The 20,972-nt window shown below is 50.7% G+C and overlaps 1 protein-coding gene across 2 annotated transcripts in view; it reads right to left on the bottom strand.

The window, feature by feature from the left end:
- AP3D1 (adaptor related protein complex 3 subunit delta 1) overlaps positions 1-20,972 on the bottom strand; it is a 317,903-nt gene that overhangs the window by 69,950 nt on the left and 226,981 nt on the right. For both annotated transcript variants that reach the window (XM_082247309.1, XM_082247310.1), the window contains one exon: positions 18,669-18,770. In XM_082247309.1, the coding sequence (XP_082103435.1) occupies positions 18,669-18,770 (102 nt within the window). The remainder of the gene's footprint in view (positions 1-18,668; positions 18,771-20,972) is intronic.

Genomic DNA, 20,972 nt, shown 5'->3' with positions numbered 1-20,972 from the left:
GTTACCACGGACGCCAGCCTGTCGGGCTGGGGTGGAGTCCTGGGCAACCTCCCTCCCGATAAATGTGCTGGAGTTACGAGCGATCAAACTCTCTTTTGAAAGAGACTCGCTGTCTCTTCCAGTGGTCGGACCGTCTCCGGGGCCTGCCTGTCCGCGTACAGACGGACAATGCTACCGCGGTGGCTTACATCAACCACCAGGGGGGCACCAGGAGTGCGTGAGCGGCCCGGGAGGTGACCGACATTCTGTATTGGGCCGAGACTCATGTCCCGGCGATCTCAGCTGTTCACATTCCGGGTGTGGAAAATTGGCAGGCCGACTATCTGAGCCGCCAGACCCTGGACCAGGGGGAATGGTCCCTACACCCGGAGGTCTTTCAGATGCTGTGTGCGAGGTGGGGATCCCCGGACGTGGATCTGTTCGCATCACAGCTAAATCAAAAGGTGGAAAGGTTCGTGGCAAGAACGCGCGATCCGTTGGTGGACGCCTCGGATGCGTTGGTGACCCCTTGGCATCAGTATCGTCTGATGTACGCCTTTCCTCCGATTTAGTTGCTATCCCGGTTCCTCCGCAGATTGGTCTCGGAACCGCACATGGTGATTCTGGTGGCTCCGGACAGGCCTCGCCGGTCCTGGTACGCCGACGTTGTTCACCTGGCAGTGGCGCCTCCGTGGCGTCTGCCTCTGCGGGGAGATCTCCTGTCTCAAGGTCCGATCTTCCATCCTGCTTTACAGTCGCTGGCTTTAACGGCCTAGCTGTTGAGACCCAGGTCTTGAGGGACAAGTGTCTCTCCCCTGAGGTTATCCCAACCCTAATCAAGGCTAGGAAATCCTCCTCTGGTAAGATCTATTACCGTACCTGGAAAGCTTATTTCGCCTGGAGTCCAGGGGGTTCTCCCCTCGTTCTTACTCGGTGTCGAGAGTGTTGGCTTTCCTCCAGTCTGGAGTGAATCAGCACCTGGCGCTGGCCACGATAAAGGGCCAGGTGTCTGCACTGGCTGTCCTTTTCAACGCCCTGTGTCGTCTCATTCCTTGGTGCGCACCTTCATTCAAGGTGTGCGACATTTGGCTCCTCCCAGGAAAGAGCCTTTACCTCCATGGGACTTGAACTTGGTTCTGTCCGTGTTGCAGCGTGCTCCCTTTGAAAACATCAGGGAGATATCGTTGCCTCTGCTATCGAAAAAGGTTGCTTTTCTAGTGGCGATCACTTCGGCTCGCAGAGTGTCGGAGCTGGCGGCGTTGTCTTGCCGCTCCCCTTACTTGATAAGCCACAAGGATAAGGTGGTCCCCATCCTTCCTTCCCAAGGTGATCTCTGAGTTCCACCTTAATGAGGACATTGTCCTGCCTTCGCTTTGTACGAAGCCCAAGCATCCTAAGGAGATTGCCTTGCATTCCTTGGATGTTGTAAGGGCGATCAGGGTTTACCTGTCGTCTACGGAATCCTTTCGGAAGGCGGATTCCCTATTTGTCCTTCCTAAAGGATCTCAGAAGGGCATGGCTGCGTCTGCAGCAACTATTGCCAAATGGATCAGACAGACCTTTGAGCAGGCTTATGCCTTGAAGGAACGGGTTCCGCCCTTCCCTGTTAAGGCGCACTCTACCAGGTCTTTGAGTGCGTCCTGGGCCTATTGGCATCGGGCCTGGGTGGCCCAGGTGTGCAAGGCTGCGACTTGGTCGTCGGTGCACACTTTTTCCAAATTCTACAAAGTAGATGTTCTGGCATCAGCTGATGCTTCTTTTGGCCGCAAAGTTCTCAGTGCGGCAGTGCCATGATGGACCCTTGATTTTTTTTCTGGGTCCCTGGCTGTTGGCATTTGCTTTCCTGGGCTGTTGCTCCTGTTGAGCATTGTTTTTTTTCTGTTTTCCAGTTGGTTCTTTTACAGTGCATGTAAGATTCCTTTCTCTGATGTGGGTACTGCGTTGCCTTTTCTACGGTTGCGTCTCCCACCCCTCATGTCTATACTGCTTTGGGACATCCCAACAGTGATGACTTAGAGGTGGCGGCGACTGTCGGAGGATATAAGAGAAAACTGAATTTTTATAAAATCTTACCTGTAAAATTCCTTTCTCTGAGTCCTCCGACAGTCGCCGCCCCCGCCCCTCTTTTGGGGTTCTTATTACCTACTGCTATGCTACCAAACTGAGTTGGGAGTGGTGATGCAGGGGGGTATTGACCAGATGGGACAGCCCCCATGGGTGTGTATATGCTAATGCCTTTTGTCTTTGGACTAAGTCTATATGCCTAGCTATTCCTGCGGATGGGAAGTCAATACCCAACAGTGATGACTTAGAGGAGGCGGCGACTGTCGGAGGACTCAGAGAAAGGAAGTTTACAGGTAAGATTTTACAAAAAATTCAGTTTTTTGCCAGTGAACGTACAACAGGGTCAAAACCTTTGGGCAGCATAGTTGTTCCATTCCATTTACTCAAGGGTTAAACCAGCATGACAGAAAAAAAAAGAAAATAGGATTATCAGAAGCAGGGGTCAGGAATTAAAGCCTCAAATCAACCGCTTTGCTTTCACCTTCCTTTTAAACTTGAAAAAACATGGTATGCTTATGTTTAGTTCCTGCAAAAGTTGTACTAACTTCTTCGGATATGCAAGTAGAACTAAAATCAAAATTTGTTAGCGGCTGTATATTCACATGTAAAATCCGACAGGCAAAGTTTATCCATAGGTCAACTTGGATACGTTCAGCCTGCCCATTCATGGCTCGAGATTTGAACCATCTATGGCCAGCTTTAGTTTTATGACCGGTTGATCCTGCCAGCAAATCCACAATTTCTCTTTCGTTCACTGACAGACACAGCTTCAAGTCTTCAGACTATTGGGCTTTATGCTCTCTCTAGGAGTAGGACTAGGCGGAAACCTTTTTGGTTAAGCCCCTGGGGCAGTCCCAGAGGGTATAACATCACTTTCTGCTGTAGGACTTCCAGTTGATTCTGCCTAGTCAGGAGTAAGGACCTGGGCTCTCTGCTGGGATCTGCGGTCCTGGTATTTTTTCCTATTTAAATGTAATCTTTTACTTTTTCTTTATTATTTTTGTTCCTGTGTGAACTACACTCAACAGCCAAACTGGGTGACGCATTGGATATTCTAGATCCTTATGGCCTTCCCAGTGTGGCTGGCAAGGATGGCCACGACATAGACCCACTGGAAAGGGGCAGGCCGGCGAGTGAAACAACCCCCTTCTGAGCTGGCAGATCAGTTGATCCAGGGGTTACAGTATATTTGTGATGCATCCCTGGAGGTGGCCCCTCTGGCCAGCAGGGTTTCAGTGACGGCGATGATCCTTCGCCGCATGACCTGGTTAAAGTATAGGTCGGCTGGCCAGGCTTCTAAAAAGGCGCTGACTGATCTTCCTTTTGTAGGTGATCGTCTGTTCGGTGTCTCTATGGAAGAGATTATTAACGGTCTTACGGGAGGCAAGAGTACATTGCTTCTGCAGACTGCCAAGGACAAGGAACCTTGCCGTAAGCGACGTCCCCTCTTTTTGGCTTACATGTGGCCCTTTCGTCCTTCTGGATCGAAGGAAAAGGGTTCGAGATCCACCTGTAACTTTGCGGGAGGTTCCAAGAGACCCTGGAATTGTAAGTCCAAAGCGGGCACTTCTGGTTCCGCAGACAAGCCTTCAACAGCCTGAAGGGGCGCCCTCACCCGCGTCTGGGGTGGGGGGGGGGGGCGCTTTTGCTTCTTTCCAGATCCATGGATCTTGCTCTTTCAGGACAAATGGGTCCATGGTTACAAGATCGAGTTTCGGTCCTTGCCTCTGGCAAGGTTCTTTCCTTCCAACCTACGCCTGTCTCCAGAGCGGCTACAGGGCCTCTACGGAGCAGTACAGGACCTGCTAGCACAAGAAGTTATTGTGCCGGTTCCAGATTTAGAACTTTTCCAAGGTTTTTATTCAAATCTGTTTACAGTTCCTAGGAACGAAGGCAAGGTTAGTCTGATCTTGGATCTCAAGGCTCTGAACCACAGTAGTAGCTTTACTTCATCAAGGAGATCCGAAGGCTTCTATAGATCTCAAGGATGCTTACCTTCATATTCCAATATATGGTCGGGCATCAGCTTTTTCTTCGTTTTGCTGTGGGCGAGGAGCACTTTCAATTCGTGGCATTACCCTTTGGTCTCACCTCAGCTCCTTGGGTGTTCACAAAGGTTTTGGCTCCAGTATTGGCCTGGTTACGGCAGAAAGGGATTGCGGTACTAGGTTACCTGGATGATCTGCTTCTGTATGCAGAGTCTTCCTCTTCTCTAGAAGCCGGCTTGGACGTTACGGTGCAAACTCTGTACACTGAATTTTCAGAAATCAACAATGTTTCCATCCACAAAGCTGGACTACTTGGGTCTGACGCTGGACTCAGCATCAGCTGGTTGTTTCTTTCTCAGACAAAACTTCTGAAGTTACAGGATGACGTTAAGCTCCTGTTGTCCAATCATTGATCATCACTCAGGACTCCGCTTCCCGGCCCTACATCTGGGAAAATCCTCTCTTACCCTGTATTGGACTGTATTTGCCATGGATGCCAGTCTGTCCGGATGGGGAGGTGTTTTGGGAGTGTGTTCAGCCCAAGATATCTGGACTCGAGGGGAGTCCAGGTTGCCAATCAACATCCTGGCAATTCGGGCGATCAGACTTTGTCTTAATGGATGAATCGTCTGCAGGGACACCCTGTGCAGGTACAATCGGACCATGCTACGGCTGTGGCATAGGTCATTTATCAAGGGGCACCAAGAGTGCGATAGCGGCCCGGGAAGTGGTCGGCATCTTGAGGTGGGCAGAACAATATTTTCCGGCCCTCTCTGCTGTGCACATTTGGGGGGTAGAGAATTGGCAAGCGGACTATCTCAGTCGGCAGACGTTGGATCCGGGAGAATGGTCTCTTCACCCGGAGAAATGTAATGATTTTTGTCTTCGGTGGGGGACCCGTGGACCTGTGTCAAGGTCTCGGGGTCCTCTGGCCGACGCCGCAGATGCTCTGGTGGCCCCTTTGGGTCAGTATCGTTTGATTTACACCTTTCCTCCAATACAACTTCTGTCGAGACTGCTACGCAGAATCGAGGTAGAAGGGATTCCATTCATTCTGGTGGCACCAGACTGCCCTCGCCGGTCTTGGTACGCAGGGTGTTTCCGTCCATGAGGCTGGGCAGCAGCCGGGAGATGACACTAGGCGAGAACCAGAAGGAGCGGTTCACGTATGCTCCGAAACCGGTTACCACCCCCCCCCCCCCCCCCCCGCGCGCCATCACGTTCGTGCGGTCCTCTAGTGAGGTATGCGCTTCACCACTGCATCGATCTGACTGAGTCCCCTGATTGGTTCTCCCCTAGTGTCATCTCCCGGCTGCTAGCCAGCCTGAGGGACGGAAACACAGCGGACCCGGAAGGACGCCAAGCTATGAAGATAGACGCTTACCTCCATGTAAGTTTTTAATATGGGTCAATAAAATTATTTACATCTGCTACACTGAGTGGCGTCTTTCTTTTCTGCATATTCGAATATACAGTGATTGTGAAACACTTCCATGACTTTTCCAAAACTTTGTGGGTTAAATTATTTTCCAAACTTTTCCAGGCCTGGAAATTGCCATTTTAAAATTCAATGACTTTTCCAGGTTTTTCATGACTGTGCCAACCCTGCTTTTTGGTTACGCCCCTGGGGCATTCTCAGAGGGTAAACCATCACTTCCTGCTGTAGGACTTCCAGTTTATAACAAGCAGTGTCACCCTGCGGGCAGAAGTGATCGCCACCAGAAAGGCAACCTTCTGTGACAGCAGAGGCAAAGAAATTTCCCTGATGTTTTCAAAGGGAGGACGTTGCAAAACGGACAGAACCAAGTTCAAGTCCCAAGGAGGTAAAGGTGCCCTCCGAGGAGGAGCCAAATGACGCACACCTTGAATAAAGGTGCGTATCAAAGAATTAGACGCCAAGGGGCGGTGGAAAAGGACAGCCAGTGCAGACAGCTGGCCCTTAATCGTGGTCAACGCAAGGCGCTGGTCCACACCAGTTTGCAGGAAGGCCAACACCCTTGCCACCGAAAAGGAGCGAGGAGGGATGCCCCTGGATTCACACCAGGCAAAATAAGCCTTCCAGGTACGGTAATAGATCTTACCGGAAGAGGCCTTCCTAGCCTTGAGCAGGGTAGGAATGACCTCCGAAGAGAGACCCCTGTCTCTCAGGACCTGGCTTTCAACAGCCATGCCGTTAAAGCCAGCGACTGTAAATCAGGATGGAAGATCGGCCCCTGAGACAGTAGATCGTCTCTTAACGGGAGCCGCCATGGAGGCTCGACGACCAGTTGTATGATGTCCGTGTACCAAGACCGGCGCTGCCAGTCCTGGGCCACCAGAATCACCAACTTCGGTTTCGAGACCAACCTGCGAAGGAACCTGGACAACAACTGAATCGGGGGAAAGGCACCACCAGCGCATCCGAGGCGTCTGCCAGAGGATCGCGCGTTCTTGCCACGAACTTTCCCACCTTGTTGTTTAGCCGAGATGCGAACAGATCCACATCTGGGGTTCCCCATCTCGCACACAGCAGCTGAAACATCTCCGGGTGTAGGGACTATTCTCCCTGGTCCAGGGTCTGGCAGCTCAGAAAGTCGGCCTGCCAATTCTCCACACCTGCAATGTGAACTGCCGAAATCGCAGGGACGTGCGAGACAGAATGTTGGTCACTTCCCGGGCCGCCCGGGCACTTCTGGTGCCCCCTTGGTGATTGATGTAAGCCACCACAGTGGCGTTGTCCGTCTGCACCCGCACAGGGCGGCCCCGAAGTTGATCCAACCAATGGTGCAAGCACAGTCTGATCGCTCGCCGTTCCAATATGTTGATCGGTAGGGAGGATTCTTGCTCCGACCAAGTGCCCTGGGCAGACAGAATGCCCAGAACGCCAGCCCAGCACGACAGGCTGGCATCCGTGGTGATCACCGTCCACAACAACGGGCGGAAGGATTTACCCTCTCCTTCAGATCCAGGGGACTGGAGCCTCCCTGACTTGGTGACTCAGAGTTATCCTCCTTTCCAAGGACTGAGGATGCCTGTCCCATCTGGCCAAGATCTCCGCTTGAAGAGATCGCGTGTGGAACTGTGCAAATGGAATTGTCTCGAAGGCGGACACCATCAACCCCAGGGACCGCATGAAGGCCCAGAGTGACGAGGAATCCTTGTCCCTGAGGGACCTGATCTCGTCCTGCAGAGTCCGGAGCTTGTCCACCGGCAGAAAAACCTTTGCTTGGGCAGAGTCCAGGACCATTCCCAGGTAAGGGAGATGAACAGAAGGGGACAAGGTCGACTTCTGAACGTTTATGGTCCACTCGAACTCCTGGAGCGTATGAACGGTAGTCGACAGATCACGTAACAGACTCGGGCTGGCGCTTGATCTTAACAGGAGATCGTCCAGATATCCCAAAATCCCAATCCCCTGCGCCCGTAACAGGGCCAGAACAGGAGCCAGCACTTTGGTAAACACCCTTGGAGCTGAAGCGAGACCGGAAGGTAACGCCACAAATTGATAGTGTTCCTCCGCGATAGGGAATCGGAGGTACCTCTGATGACCCTCGAATATGGGGATGTGCAAAATACGCATCCTTGAGGTCGATGGAAGCCAGGAAATCTCCCAGACTTAAGGAGGCCACCACCGAACGGAGGGATTCCATGCGGAACTTCTGAACCCGCATGAAGCGGTTCAGAGCTTTCAAGTCCAGAATTGGATGTACCTTGCCCTCTTTCCTGGGCACAGTGAACAGATTTGAGTAAAAACCCCGAAACCTGTCCCGATGAGGCACCGGGACGACCACCCCTTGGGCGAGGAGATCCTGAACCGCCCGATGTAGATCGTGCAACCGATCTGGGGTCAAATGAAGATTTGAGGGAAAGAATCTGTCCGCTGGCCGCAAAAGGAATTGGATCTTGTATCCTGATCTAATGATTTCCTGAACCCACCTGTCCGGAGCCCGGAGCAGCCAAGGTTCAAGGAAACTGCGCAGACATCTCCCCACCCCTGTAACGGGTGAGGGCGTCCGTTCGGGTAGAGGCGGAAGGACCTGCCGGGCCGGCGTAGTTGGATTTTTGCTTGCCCGCCCAGGGCTTCCTCTGACCACCCTGGCCTTTAAAAAGCTTCCCCTTGTCCTGTGCCTTAAAGGCACGAAAGGACCCCTGATTTGGTTTAAAGAAATTCCCCGCTTACCGCGGAAGGACTTACCCTTGGGATTCTGGGGCAGCAGAGTGCTCTTACCCCCAGTGACCCCCTTAACCAACTCGTCCAGGGATTCCCCAAAAAGACGATTCCCCACATAAGGGATGTCAGACACCGTCTTCCTGGAAGACTGGTCAGCCGACCAGCTCTTTAGCCACATTAAATGACAGAGCAGCACCGTGACGCCAGACAGCCGTGCTGCTAGAGGAGCCTCATCCAAGGCCACGTCACACAGGTACAAAACTGCCAGACGCATCTGCTCCACCATCGCCACAGTAGCTGGAGGCGTGGATTCCGCCTCCAGAGTGCGTTTGAGAACCTGGGCCCAAACAGCCACAGCCTGAGAGACCATAACAGAGGCGAAGATGGGCTTCAGTAAGGAACCCGCCACCATATACGCGTGGGGAGTAATAGATTCCACCCACCTATCCGTAGGGTCCCGGAACACCGGAGAATCCTCCGAGGGCATGAGAGTGGCCTTGTTTAACCTGGACGCCGTGTGATCCACTTTAGGGGACACGGTCCATCCCGAATCCGTAGGAGACGCGAAAGGGTAACGGAACTGAAACCGTTTTGGTACCACAAAAGGGCGCTTTAAATCACGCCATTGTTCGTTAACCGTTTCGTGAAACTCAGTGGGACAAGGAAACACCTGTGCCACTTTTCGAGTTCTGCGAGTTCCAAAGGAAGACTGCTTACCCGGTGGGTTGGGCTCATCCCCTAAACGTAGTGTCTCTTTAACAGAAGCAATAAGCGCAGACACAGCAGCGCGTTCTTTTGCAGCTTCAGGAGGAACATCCTCCTCCTCCCCCTCCACCTCAGAATGCAATGACAGACCCCTCAGGGGGTAAACTGTCCAGGGCAACCATATCAGACTCAGAATCAGAGGACAATGAAGCCCTAGCTCGTTTCCTAGAATCCTGCTAGGACATCAACAAATCCACCTTGGACGCTAAAGTCGCAAGTGCAGCAGCAAGGGAAGGTGAAGATTCAGGAGTACCTGAATCACTCACCAAAGCTGGGGGGAATTTGCAGTCCTGGGACAACATGAGAAACGCTGTCGCTGGCCCTTTAAGACGCGATCGCAGCAACCCACCGCAATGCACTGCAATAAGGATTACACTAAGGTACCCCCCTGAGATGGGAAAAGCACTGAAAACGGAAGAATATTCCCCAAAATCAGCAAAAAGAACCCCCAGAAGTGTTACCACGCTGCTGTAAACGATCTCTGCATACAGGAAGGGAAGTGATGTCATCCGCAAGAGGCTGAACAGGAAGCTGACTAAGGGAAAATGGTTGCCAATGCATCTGAATGGGAGGCTCTGGGAAAATGGCTGCCGAACATGTGCAGTGAAGAACACCTTGCCACACACAAGATGGCGCCCGAAGGCGCCAAAAAACACTACATAGAGAGCAGCAGAAAGTGCCCACAGTGAGGCCAGAGCAGCTGCCCACACCCAAAATGGCAGACCCGCGTTTTTTTTGCACCTAAGCGGTCCGCACCGCCATGTCTGCACCCCCAAACACACTGACAAGTGGACAGGGATAGGGACCCCCACAGACCCCCCCCCCCCACGGCGATACATGCGCCAAGAGGCCCCCGCAGGGACAGGGAGGAATGCGAGCCCCGGACACAGACATGAAGGGAGAGCACAGGCATCAGCAGACTGTCATCCCCAAACAGAGGCCCCACACATAAGTTACTTACCGCTCCATATGGCGTGGGCGCCCCAATAGCACGGGAACCCCCCACCCCGACGGCAGGGGGCCCGGCAGCCGAAATAGGATCCAAACACCACATGTTGAGGCATCCCGGCGAGGTAGCCACCTCGCAGGCTGGTGTCCCTGAGGACAGGGGCAGGTCATTTGCTAGGCCAGGGCGCACTCATAGCCCGCTAAACGCTCGATGGCGGGCTGGGATTCCATAAGATCCTCTGCCCTGGAGTACCAGGACGACCAGTCCGATTCCCAGCTCCGCAACGCTGTAGTCTTCCTAAGATCTGACTAAGCGCAGACAAATAAAAAGCTAGTAGTGCAAAGAAAACACTTTTGCAGCAAATAAAAATAATAAAACAGAAGAAAGGCTGAGACATGTAGCCCCAGCACAGGGAAGCCTATCTTACTCCTAACTAGGCAGAAGACAAACTGAGTTGGGAGAGCTGATAGCAGGGGGGTATTGGTACCAAAGGGACAGCCCTCTACATGTGTGTCTATGTAAATTGCTTTGTTTAAACAAGCCTTATGCCTAGCTTGCTCCTGTGGATAAGAGATCAATACCCATTGGTGAAGACTGTATGAGTGGGCGGCGATTGTCAGAGGACGTCAGAAAAAAAAAGTTTTAAGCTATGTGAATAAAAGCAGGCTGTTAGCAGGCTGTTATAAACAACCCCTGCTATCAGAGTAAATTGGTTTCTTGCCATCTTCACCACCTTTCAAAAGGAAGTGGAAAAAAGATCTACTGGTAAGACCAACGAGCATTAAAATGAATGTCCGAGAGGACACTTGGAAAAACAAAAAACTGCTGGGTTTATGCTAGTGACAGACTTTATCAAATGTCTTTTTTCATTTTAATTATGACTTTGTGAGATACTGTAAGTGTTCTTATATTTAAAGTCAGCAGTTACAGTATTAGTAGCAGACTTAATTTTTTTGGGGGAGCCTGGAGCTCCTCTTTAAGCTCGTCTCCAGACCTAAACCCTATTTAGTATCTGTGGGGCATCCTCAGATGGAAGGTGGAGGAGCCCAAGGTCTCCAACATCCACCAGCTCCGGGATGTCGTCATGGAGGAGTGAAAGAGGACTGCAGAGGCAACCTGTGAATCTCTGGTCAACTCCATGCCCAAGAGGGTTAACACAGTGCTGGAAAATAATGCTGGCCAAACAAAATATTGACACTTTGAGCCCAATTTAGAATTTTTCACTTAGGGGTTTACTCACTTTTGTTGTCAGCGGTTTAGACATTAATGGCTGTGCGTTGAGTTATTTTGAGGGGACAACAAATTTACACTGTTATACAAGCTGTACACCTCACTACTTTACATTGTAGCAAAGTATAATTTCTTCAGTGGTGTCACATGAAAATATATAATAATATATTTACAAAAATGTGAGGGGTGTACTCACTTTTGCGAGATACTGTACCTGTCCAGGGATCCAGCGATGTCATCACACAAACCAATTCTTCAATTGTCTTTGGGTGCAGGCACCAGCATTGCAGATAAAGAAAACGGGAAGTAAATCCTCGCAGCTTCACAGCTGGTTTCCTACTGTACATGCATGAGCCCCACTGCACCTTGCAAATAGTCCCGCAGTCTTTTGGGACCTGTGATGTGTCCCAAAAGACTGCGGGGGAAGGAGGGGGAGCCGGAAGTGGAGGCGGGTACCCGTCAAAACCAGGTACCTGCTCCCCCCGCCAAAAAGAAAAACGGAATTTTTGTAAAATCTTACCGTAAAATTCCTTTCTCTGAGTCCTCCGACAGTCGCCGCCACTTCATAATCTTCACTAATGGGGTATTGACCTTTGCTCCGTAGGAGTAGCTAGGCAACAAGATTTGTTAATATAAAAGCTTTTAGCATATCACACCCCTAGGGGGCGGTCCCCTTAGTCAATACCTCCCTGCTTCCTGCATTCTCAACTCAGTTTCAGTAGCATAGCAGTAGAGTACATAAACAAACCCCAAAAGAGGGGCGGGGGCGGCGACTGTCGGAGGACTCAGAGAAAGGAATTTTACGGTAAGATTTTACAAAAATTCAGTTTTCTCTTACGTCTTCCGACAGTCGCCGCCACTTCATAATCTTCACTAATGGGGACGTCCCAGAGCAGTGTAGATATGAGGGGTGGGAAAAACGCAGCCGCGCCTAAAGCAACGCAGTACCCACAGCAGAGAAAGGAACCTTACCAAAGTAAGAGGACCAACTGGGCAACAGGAAAAAACGTGCTCAACAGGAGCAACAACCCAGGAAAGAACAAGTAACCTAGGGGTAAAAATACCCCAACAGCCAAGGACCCAAACAAGGGACCCTAAGGCACTGCCGCACTAAGAACTTTACGGCCAAAGGAAGCATCTGCCGATGCCTGAACATCCACTTTGAAAAATTTGGAGAAGGTGTGAACGGACGACCAAGTCGCCGCCTTACACACCTGGGCCACAGAAGCCTGATGACTATAGGCCCAAGACGTACTCAGAGACCTGGTAGAGTGCGCCTTCACAGGGAAAGGAGGAACCTTCCCCTTCAAAGCATAGGCTTGCACAATGGTCTGTCTGATCCATTTGGCGATGGTCGCAGCCGACGCTGCCATGCCCTTCCGAGGACCCTGGAAGGACAAACAGAGAATCCGACTTGCGATTTCGTCGATGACAGGTAAACCTTGATCGCCCAAACAACATCCAAGGAATGCAAAGCCACCTCCTTTGGATGCTTAGGCTTCGCGCAAAGCGAAGGCAAGACAATGTCCTCATTGAGGTGAAATTCCGAGATCCTCTTCGGAAGAAAAGAAGGGTTGGGTCGTAAGACCACCTTATCCAAGTGAATCACCAAGTAGGGAGAGCTGCAGGACAAGGCCGCCAGCTCCGACACCCTGCGAGCCGAAGTGATCGCTACCAAAAAGGCAACCTTCTTGGACAACAGAGACAACGAGATCTCCCTGATCTTCTCAAAGGGAGCATGCTGCAACACGGACAGAACAAGGTTCAAGTCCCATGGAGGTAAAGGGTCCCTCCGAGGAGGGGCCAAGTGTCGCACCCCTTGAACAAAGGTGCTAACCAAAGAATTAGACGCCACAGGGCGTTGAAAGAGAACGGCCAGTGCAGAAATCTGACCCTTAATCGTGGCCAACGCCAAACGCTGGTCCACGCCCGTTGGAAGGAAGGCCAACACTCTCGATACCGAGTATGAGCGAGGGGAGTACCCCCTGGACTCACACCAGGCAAAATACGCCTTCCAAGTACGGTAGTAAATCTTCCCCGAAGAGGCCTTCCTAGCCTTGATCAAAGTGGGAATGACCTCAGGGGAGAGACCCCTATCCTTCAGGACCTGGCCTTCAACAGCCAGGCCGTTAAAGCCAGCGACTGTAAAGCAGGATGGAATATCGGTCCTTGAGACAGGAGATCTTCTCGAAGAGGTAGACGCCACGGAGCGTCGACCGCCAGATTCACGAGGTCTGCGTACCAAGACCGGCGAGGCCAGTCTGGCGCCACCAGAATCACCGTGTGCGGTTCCGAGGTCAACCTGCGAAGGAACCTGGACAGCAGCTGAATCGGTGGAAAGCCATACATCAGACGATACTGATGCCAGGGCGCCACTAACGCGTCTGCCCGAGGATCGCGCGTCCTTGCTACGAACCTTTCCACCTTGTTGTTTAGACGAGACGCGAACAGGTCCACATCTGGGGAACCCCACTTCGCGCACAACATCTGAAAAACATCCGGGTGAAGGGACCATTCTCCCTGGTCCAGGGTCTGGCGACTTAGATAATCCGCCTGCCAGTTCTCCACTCCCGGAATGTGAACTACAGATATCGCCGGGACGTGCGTCTCGGCCCAAGACAGAATGTCGGCTACTTCCCGAGCCGCTCGGACACTCCTGGTGCCCCCTTGGTGGTTGATGTAGGCCACCGCTGTGGCATTGTCCGTCTGCACCCGAACCGGACGGCCCTGAAGCCTGTCCTTCCAACGCAGAAGGCAGAGATTAATTGCTCGCAATTCCAGAATGTTGATCGGAAGGGAGGATTCCTCCCCCGACCAAGTTCCCTGGGCGGTCAGAACGCCCAGAACACCACCCCAGCCCGAAAGGCTGGCATCCGTGGTGATCACCGTCCACGATAAAGGACGAAAGGACTTGCCCCCCGACACCGCCGGGGACTGGAGCCACCACAAAAGACCCCTTCGGGTGAGGCGGCTCAACGAAATCCGCAGATCCAGAGATTGCGGACGCCCGTTCCACTTGGCCAGGATCTCCGCCTGAAGATTCCGTGTGTGAAACTGGGCGAAGGGAATCGCCTCGAAAGCCGAGACCATCAATCCCAGTCACCGCATACATGTCCGGATGGACGAGCACCGAGTGTCCCTGAGGGACCTGACTTCGCCCTGAAGTGTCCGGAGCTTGTCTTCCGGCAGGAAGACCTTCGCTTGAACAGAGTCCAGGATCATCCCCAGGTAGGGAAGACGAACCAACGGACACAGCGTCGACTTTGGAAAATTTATCGTCCAACCGAACTCCTGTAGAGTCTGCATCGTGACGGACAGGTCGTTCACCAGGCCCTGACTGGTCGCAGACCGAATCAAGATATCGTCTATATACCCCAAGACAGAGATGCCCTGGGCTCTCAACAAAGCCAGGACCGGCGCAAGCACCTTGGTGAAAACCCGCGGAGCCGAAGCGAGACCGAAGGGTAACGCCACGAATTGGTAATGATCCTCCGCAATGGCGAATCGAAGGTACCTCTGGTGACCCTCGAAAATCGGGATGTGAAGGTACGCATCCTTCAAGTCGATGGAGGCCATGAATTCCCCCGGAACCAGGGCAGCCACCACCGAGCGCAGTGATTCCATGCAGAACTTGCGAACCCACACAAAGCGGTTCAGAGCTTTCAAGTCCAGAATCGGACGTACCTTGCCCTCCTTTCTGGGCACAGTGAACAGATTGGAGTAGAACCCCCGAAATCTGTCCCGATGAGGCACCGGAACTACCACTCCCTGAGCCCGCAGGTCCCGCACCGCCAGGTGCAGATCCCGTAAACGCTCCGGAGACAGCTGAAGATTTGAGGGAAAAAATCTGCTCGCCGGCCGAGAGAGAAACTTGATCTGGTATCCAGATCGAACGATTTCCTGAACCCACCTGTCCCGAATGCGGGCCAGCCAGGGTTGAAGAAAACCGAGCAAACGTCCCCCCACCCCAGAGCCGGGTGAGGGCGCCCCTTCAGGCCGAATTGGCATGGGCAGCGGACCCGGACTGGCCGGACTTCTGCTTACCCGCCCACGGCTTCTTCTGGGAGCCTTGGCCCTTGAAGGGCTTGCCCTTGTATTGCGACCTAAAGGCACGAAAGGACCCCTGAGAGGGCCTAAACGAGGTATTCTTCTTACCGCGAACAAACTTATTCTTGTGAGATTGGGGCAAGAGAGTGCTCTTACCCCCAGAAATTCCCTTTATCAGCGTATCCAAAGACTCGCCAAAAAGGCGAGAACCCGCGTAGGGCAAATTAGCTAAAGTCTTGCGAGAAGATTGGTCAACCGACCAACATTTCAGCCATATCAGGCGACGGTTCAATACCGCCACACTGGAGAGGCGTGCAGCCAAAAGGGACTAAATCCAAGTCCGCATCACACAAATACATGACACCCTGATGAATTTGATCCACCATAGCCAATGTTGTCGGCGGAGCAGAGTCAGCCACCAGGGTGCGTCTGAGCACCTGCGTCCAATCCGCAATAGCCTGGGCTGCCAAAATGGAAGCAAAAATAGGCTTCAGCATAGAACCGGCAACCGTATAAGCATGACGGGCAAGAGACTCCAAACTCCTGTCCGTAGGGTCCCGGAACACCGGGGTATCCTCAGCAGGAATCGCAGTAGATTTATTCAACACCGCCACCGCGTGATTGTAATGTTCCGGTACCTTTGGTACCCTAAATTACACTTTCCACAAGTGTAAGCGCCCCACCATTTACTTTTGGAAAAGGTGCGCATACAGACTACATACAGGTGCGCATACAGACTACATATAAGACTGGAGCTGTCATCACCCAGCGCCGGACTAGATGGCTATTTATAGCGCCGGTCCTCACTCACATGTGTTCGTTCAAACACCCTTACCTGGATGCTAACCTTGCTTGAAGCTTCCATGCTTGCAAGCTTACTTCGCTGACGGAACCTCGCTGATCCCTGTATCCCGCTACTGGATCATCCGCCTCTCCTGAACCACCCTTCGGCTGTATCGCTAATAGTGCTAAGTACCCCGCAGGGGAATTCTCTATAAACATATACTAAGCTTACACTATCTAGCTCTAGATAGTAAAGTCTGTTTATCACATCTGCATAACTAGATTGCTAGCTCTTGAGACTACTGCTACTTTTCTGCACTGGGTTGATCTCTTTTGTATGTCCACCTGCTATTCTATCATCTGCTATCATACAACATTGCTAAACCTTCCTGCATCCATCTGCTACTGTCTCACCTTCAAGTGTCTATCACCTACCACCTCCACTCAAACCTATCCCTCAACCTTCATCATTGTGTTACCACATACATAAAGTCACTCTAGGAACCAGCTTGCTAATTGTGTGTATTTACTGGCTGAAATAAGACCTTCCACACATGATGAGTCATTGAGGTTGGGAATGGTATCTCAGCATATCTCTTACATGACTACTGACGTGGAACTATTTCTGCAGCTGAAAATCCACACCATATAAGAAACGCAGAAGCGTTACAGTGATCCACCTGAGGCGGCACACACCAACGCTCATCAGTGGTGGGTGTAAAGGGATAACGCAGCTTGAACTTACTTGGCACAGTAAAAGGCTTCTTCCAATATCGCCATTGCTCATCAACAGCGCGCTGAAATTCCGTAGGGCAGAGAAAAACCTGCACGGTTTTGCGCTTCCTTTGCGTCCCATAAGAGGACATCAAAGCAGGAGGACATGGTTCATCCTGCAAATGCAGTGTTTCTTTGATAGAAGCAACCAACTCATCCATGAGTGCAAGCTCTTCAGGCGAGCCAGGGGGAGAATTATCAACCCCTTCTACCTCAGCCTCCCCCTCAGACCCCACAAGGTCTAGAGATGACCGAGACCCTGAGAAGGGCACTCCAGCCATAGCAGCCCCATCGCCCTCTGAATCAGAGGAAATAGACAATCTGGGCCGTTTTGAGGATCGATCAGCCATTAGCATCTGCACCTGAGAAGCCAAGTTCGCCACAATAGCAGCCAGATCAGCCCCCTCGGGGGATGCAGCAGCCCCTTGGCCCCCCACCAAGGTGGGAGGAAACTTGCAATCCTGAGAATCCATGCCCCAGCAATAATAGGAAAAAGGAGTACTGCCCCTTTAAGACCGCGGCGAGCGTAGCCCACCACACACTACAGTATGTAGCGACCCCCACAGGGATAAGAACACTGAGCAGGGAAATACAGGATAAGGAAAGGTAAAAACCTGGAGAGACCACACAGGCTGCTGCCACCGATCGCTGTCCCAGAGCAAAAGGAAGTGATGTAATGACTGACCGCCCTATAAAGCCTATGCAGGCTACACAAACATGGCCGCTCGGCTGAGGCATTTTTGGGCAATGAGAAAATGGCGCTGACATGTGGCTGTATGATCGATCGCCGACAAAATGGCGGCGTTTGGCGCCAAAACACCGCGCCCTACCACACAGGGCCGGACACCACAATTCTGCCGCAAAAAAATTTCGGACCGCAATAGCGGCCGCCGCACAGCATGTCTAGGCCCAGTCTGCCCACACAGTACACATAGAGCGGGAGAGCCCCCCCCCCCCCCCGCAGCCCACAGAAAGGCAGCTATTCCACACAGGAATCTGACAGGGAGCTCAGCACATACACAGACATGCAGGGTCACACAGTCACAGACTGACACCCAAAACAGACAGGTCCCCACATAGAAATGCACTTACCAGTCCGGATCGCGTGGGGAGCCTTCTCCAGCGACCAAACCGCTAATGGCGCCCGGTGAGTTAGCCACCTCACAGGCAGCATCCCTGCAGCGAACAGGGATGGGTCGTTCAATATGCCAGGGAAACCTGACTGAACGCTCGATGGCAGGCTGGGGAACCCCTGGCCCTGAGCCCTGGGATCCAGGGTGGCCAGTCCGAGGCCCAGCTCCGCATGATCATCTTCATCCGAAGAAACTAAACTAATGCTGAGAAAAAGAACAGCTAGTAAAAGAAAGAGAAAAATACTCAAAATAAAATATTAAAATATTAAAATATAAGCTAGGCATTAGAAACTGTTGAGAATGCAGGAAGCAGGGAGGTATTGACTGAGGGGACCGCCCCCTAGGGGTGTGATATGCTAAAAGCTTTTATATTAACAAATCTTGTTGCCTAGCTACTCCTACGGAGCAAAGGTCAATACCCCATTAGTGAAGATTATGAAGTGGCGGCGACTGTCGGAGGACGTAAGAGAAAAAAGCTTTAAAGAAGATCAGATCACATTATGAAGCAACCTCTGAGGGACTACGACATTTTTCTAACCACTTTTAATAGCTTAAACTACAAATACGATTACAAGGTTTTTTTTTTTTTTGTTGTTTTTTTTTGTTTTTTTTTTAGGAGCCAGATTATCAGACTTGTATTAATGGCAAGCAATCATTTTGAGACTTTTGTTCTCCCACAACGTTTTCTTCACTTTGCACTAGTCAAAGAATAATCATGGACTTGCCTCCAGGGAAATGTAATCCTCACATTGTAAAAAAATAAATAAAAAAAGGTACTCAAGCATTGAAAGGGATCAGTTAATTACCTTATCTGTATCTTCCTCATTTTTTTCTACTTGTGCTGATTCTACTTCCACTGGTTCCTCCATTGTTTCAGTTGGTTCCGGCAAAGTCTCGGTAGAAGGCCCCTGCGATAGAATAAAATGTTTTCTTCCTCCAAAGCTCACAGTACAGTATCATTTGTATACATTTTTCAAGTGTGTTGAAATGCCAACATCAATACCACCTCATCCACACAACACAAGCATCACATCCCCCACCCCACACAACCAATCAGGGCTGGTTTTACTGGCTACTTACCACGGGTATGGTGATGTTACCCCTAGTAGGTTGCCACAACACTGCTGTTTCCTGAATAAAATTATCAGTAAAAAGACCATCACATCAGGGAATCATAATGAACATGAGCGGCCAGTGTGGGACTGAGTGTTTCGGCTGGGGGGGAAGGGGGGTGATGTAATGGTTATTTCCCTTGCAAAAGCTTAGAAGAAATACTTGCCATATAGTTTCCCCATATCACTTCCTTATTGTCCCATTCACACATTTACAAAAGGAGCCCAGATTAAATTAAAATGAAAAAGGATTTTGCCAAGGTGTTAATATTTTGTCAATTTACATTACTTCTACTTGTGCAAGTCAATTTTGAGAACACCCCCACTATATGCCTTTTATGTGTTCACATCCACATAGTATACCGTTTTAATATTTCTTACCTTTTAGATGTTTCTCAGGAGAAGCGGTTATGTCTGGCTAAAAGGTTTTTTTTGAGCAATGAGTAAGTCTGTCCTCACTAACATACAATGACCTTAACATACTATAACCTTTAGTTCGGACAGACTGTGCTCAAATCTTGTTACAAATGATAATGAAGGCCTACCAGCACAGCACAGACAAGGTGAATTATTGAAAACAACGGTCCAGTCCCCCTCATAAAAAAGAGAACTATGTAGTATTTTTTCTTGCTGAATGGTCCAGAATAGAGCATCTAAAACAAGTTGGCTGCAATTCTTAAAGTAGAATTCTGGGCTTATACTAACTAAACTTAAAACTGCTCCGACTCCCCTACTAACACCCATACTAATTAACCTGTGGAAGAAAGATGCATATACTTATTCTCACCCTACTCTGCCACTGTGGCTGGTGCTGACTGAACTCCCGCGTCAGTCAGCATCAGCCATAGGGGAGCACGCTCTGACAACTGTTGGAATATCTGAGAGGTGATGTCACCTACAGGCTTACTATGGGCCATCCTTTGTCAAAGCGCTCTTCTCTCCCTTAAAACCGCTGCTAGCTGAAAGGGGAGAGCTGATCATGCGACCAGACCAAAGCAGCCTGAGAATATGTAAGTATAATGATCTTTATATCAGTTTTACATCAGTTTACATGCGCGTTTCAGTGAGTTTTATGCACATTGACATCAGTTTTCATGCATGTCAGTTATGTGCCCGGTTCACACCAATGATTTCATGTAAAGTTTTTTCCCGTGCAGAAAACTGCATACGCGCTGCAGATTCCTGCGCAGAAAACTATCCGCATGAGATACAAGTTTTGTGGTGTGAACAGGGCACATAGAGAACAATTTTTTTTTTTTGTGCCCTTGCAGAACGCGTGCAGAAAAACTGACATGTCTGCATATAGTGTCAATGAGGCCTTAGGCCTCATCGACACCATGTACAGAGACATGCCTCAATGCCTCAGCACGGAGCACTTTTAGAAAAGGTTCCTTGACTACTTTGGAGTGATTCCAGTGCAATTTTTGCTCCAACTGAAGGTCAGATCAGCGGTGTGAACATAGCCTAAGCAGTGAATTTCACTGATCCGACTTGTCAGGCGACTTGGTCGTCTGACAAGTAGCTTCCAATGCTGTGCAATAGAACCGTTCTAATCAGAGCGACTCAAGTCGCTCCGACTTAGAAAAAGGTTCCTGCACTATTTTTTTGCAAAGTCTGAGCGACTTGCATTGACTTCTATTATGAGAAGTCATTGCAAGCCACGCTGAAGTCGCGCTGCACGGGCGACTTCATTAGTCGCCCGAAGTCGTTAGTCGTGAACCGACTCTTAAAGCGGTAGTAAACAGTCACAAAAAAACAAAAAAATTTGGGCCCCTGCAGGTTTAAGTCATATTATACACTGCATGCTAGCACATTATGACAGACTTACCTGCACACAGAACCCTCCAACACAGCACTGTCAGGGCTGACACCCAGCCCCAGGGACAACTGGCTATGAGAGCCATTTTAACCTACATCCTTCTCGTTCCTCTCACTTGCGGTTTCTCTAAAGCTCTACTGTGATCCTCAATTATTCAGCTGACTCAAACTTCCTGAATA

This window comes from Pelophylax lessonae (genome assembly GCF_965119305.1).
Source record: "Pelophylax lessonae genome assembly, chromosome: 1".
Classification (NCBI taxonomy): domain Eukaryota; kingdom Metazoa; phylum Chordata; class Amphibia; order Anura; family Ranidae; genus Pelophylax; species Pelophylax lessonae.
Note: the sequence above shows the minus strand (reverse complement) of the source record. Positions and strands in the feature narration are given on the sequence as shown.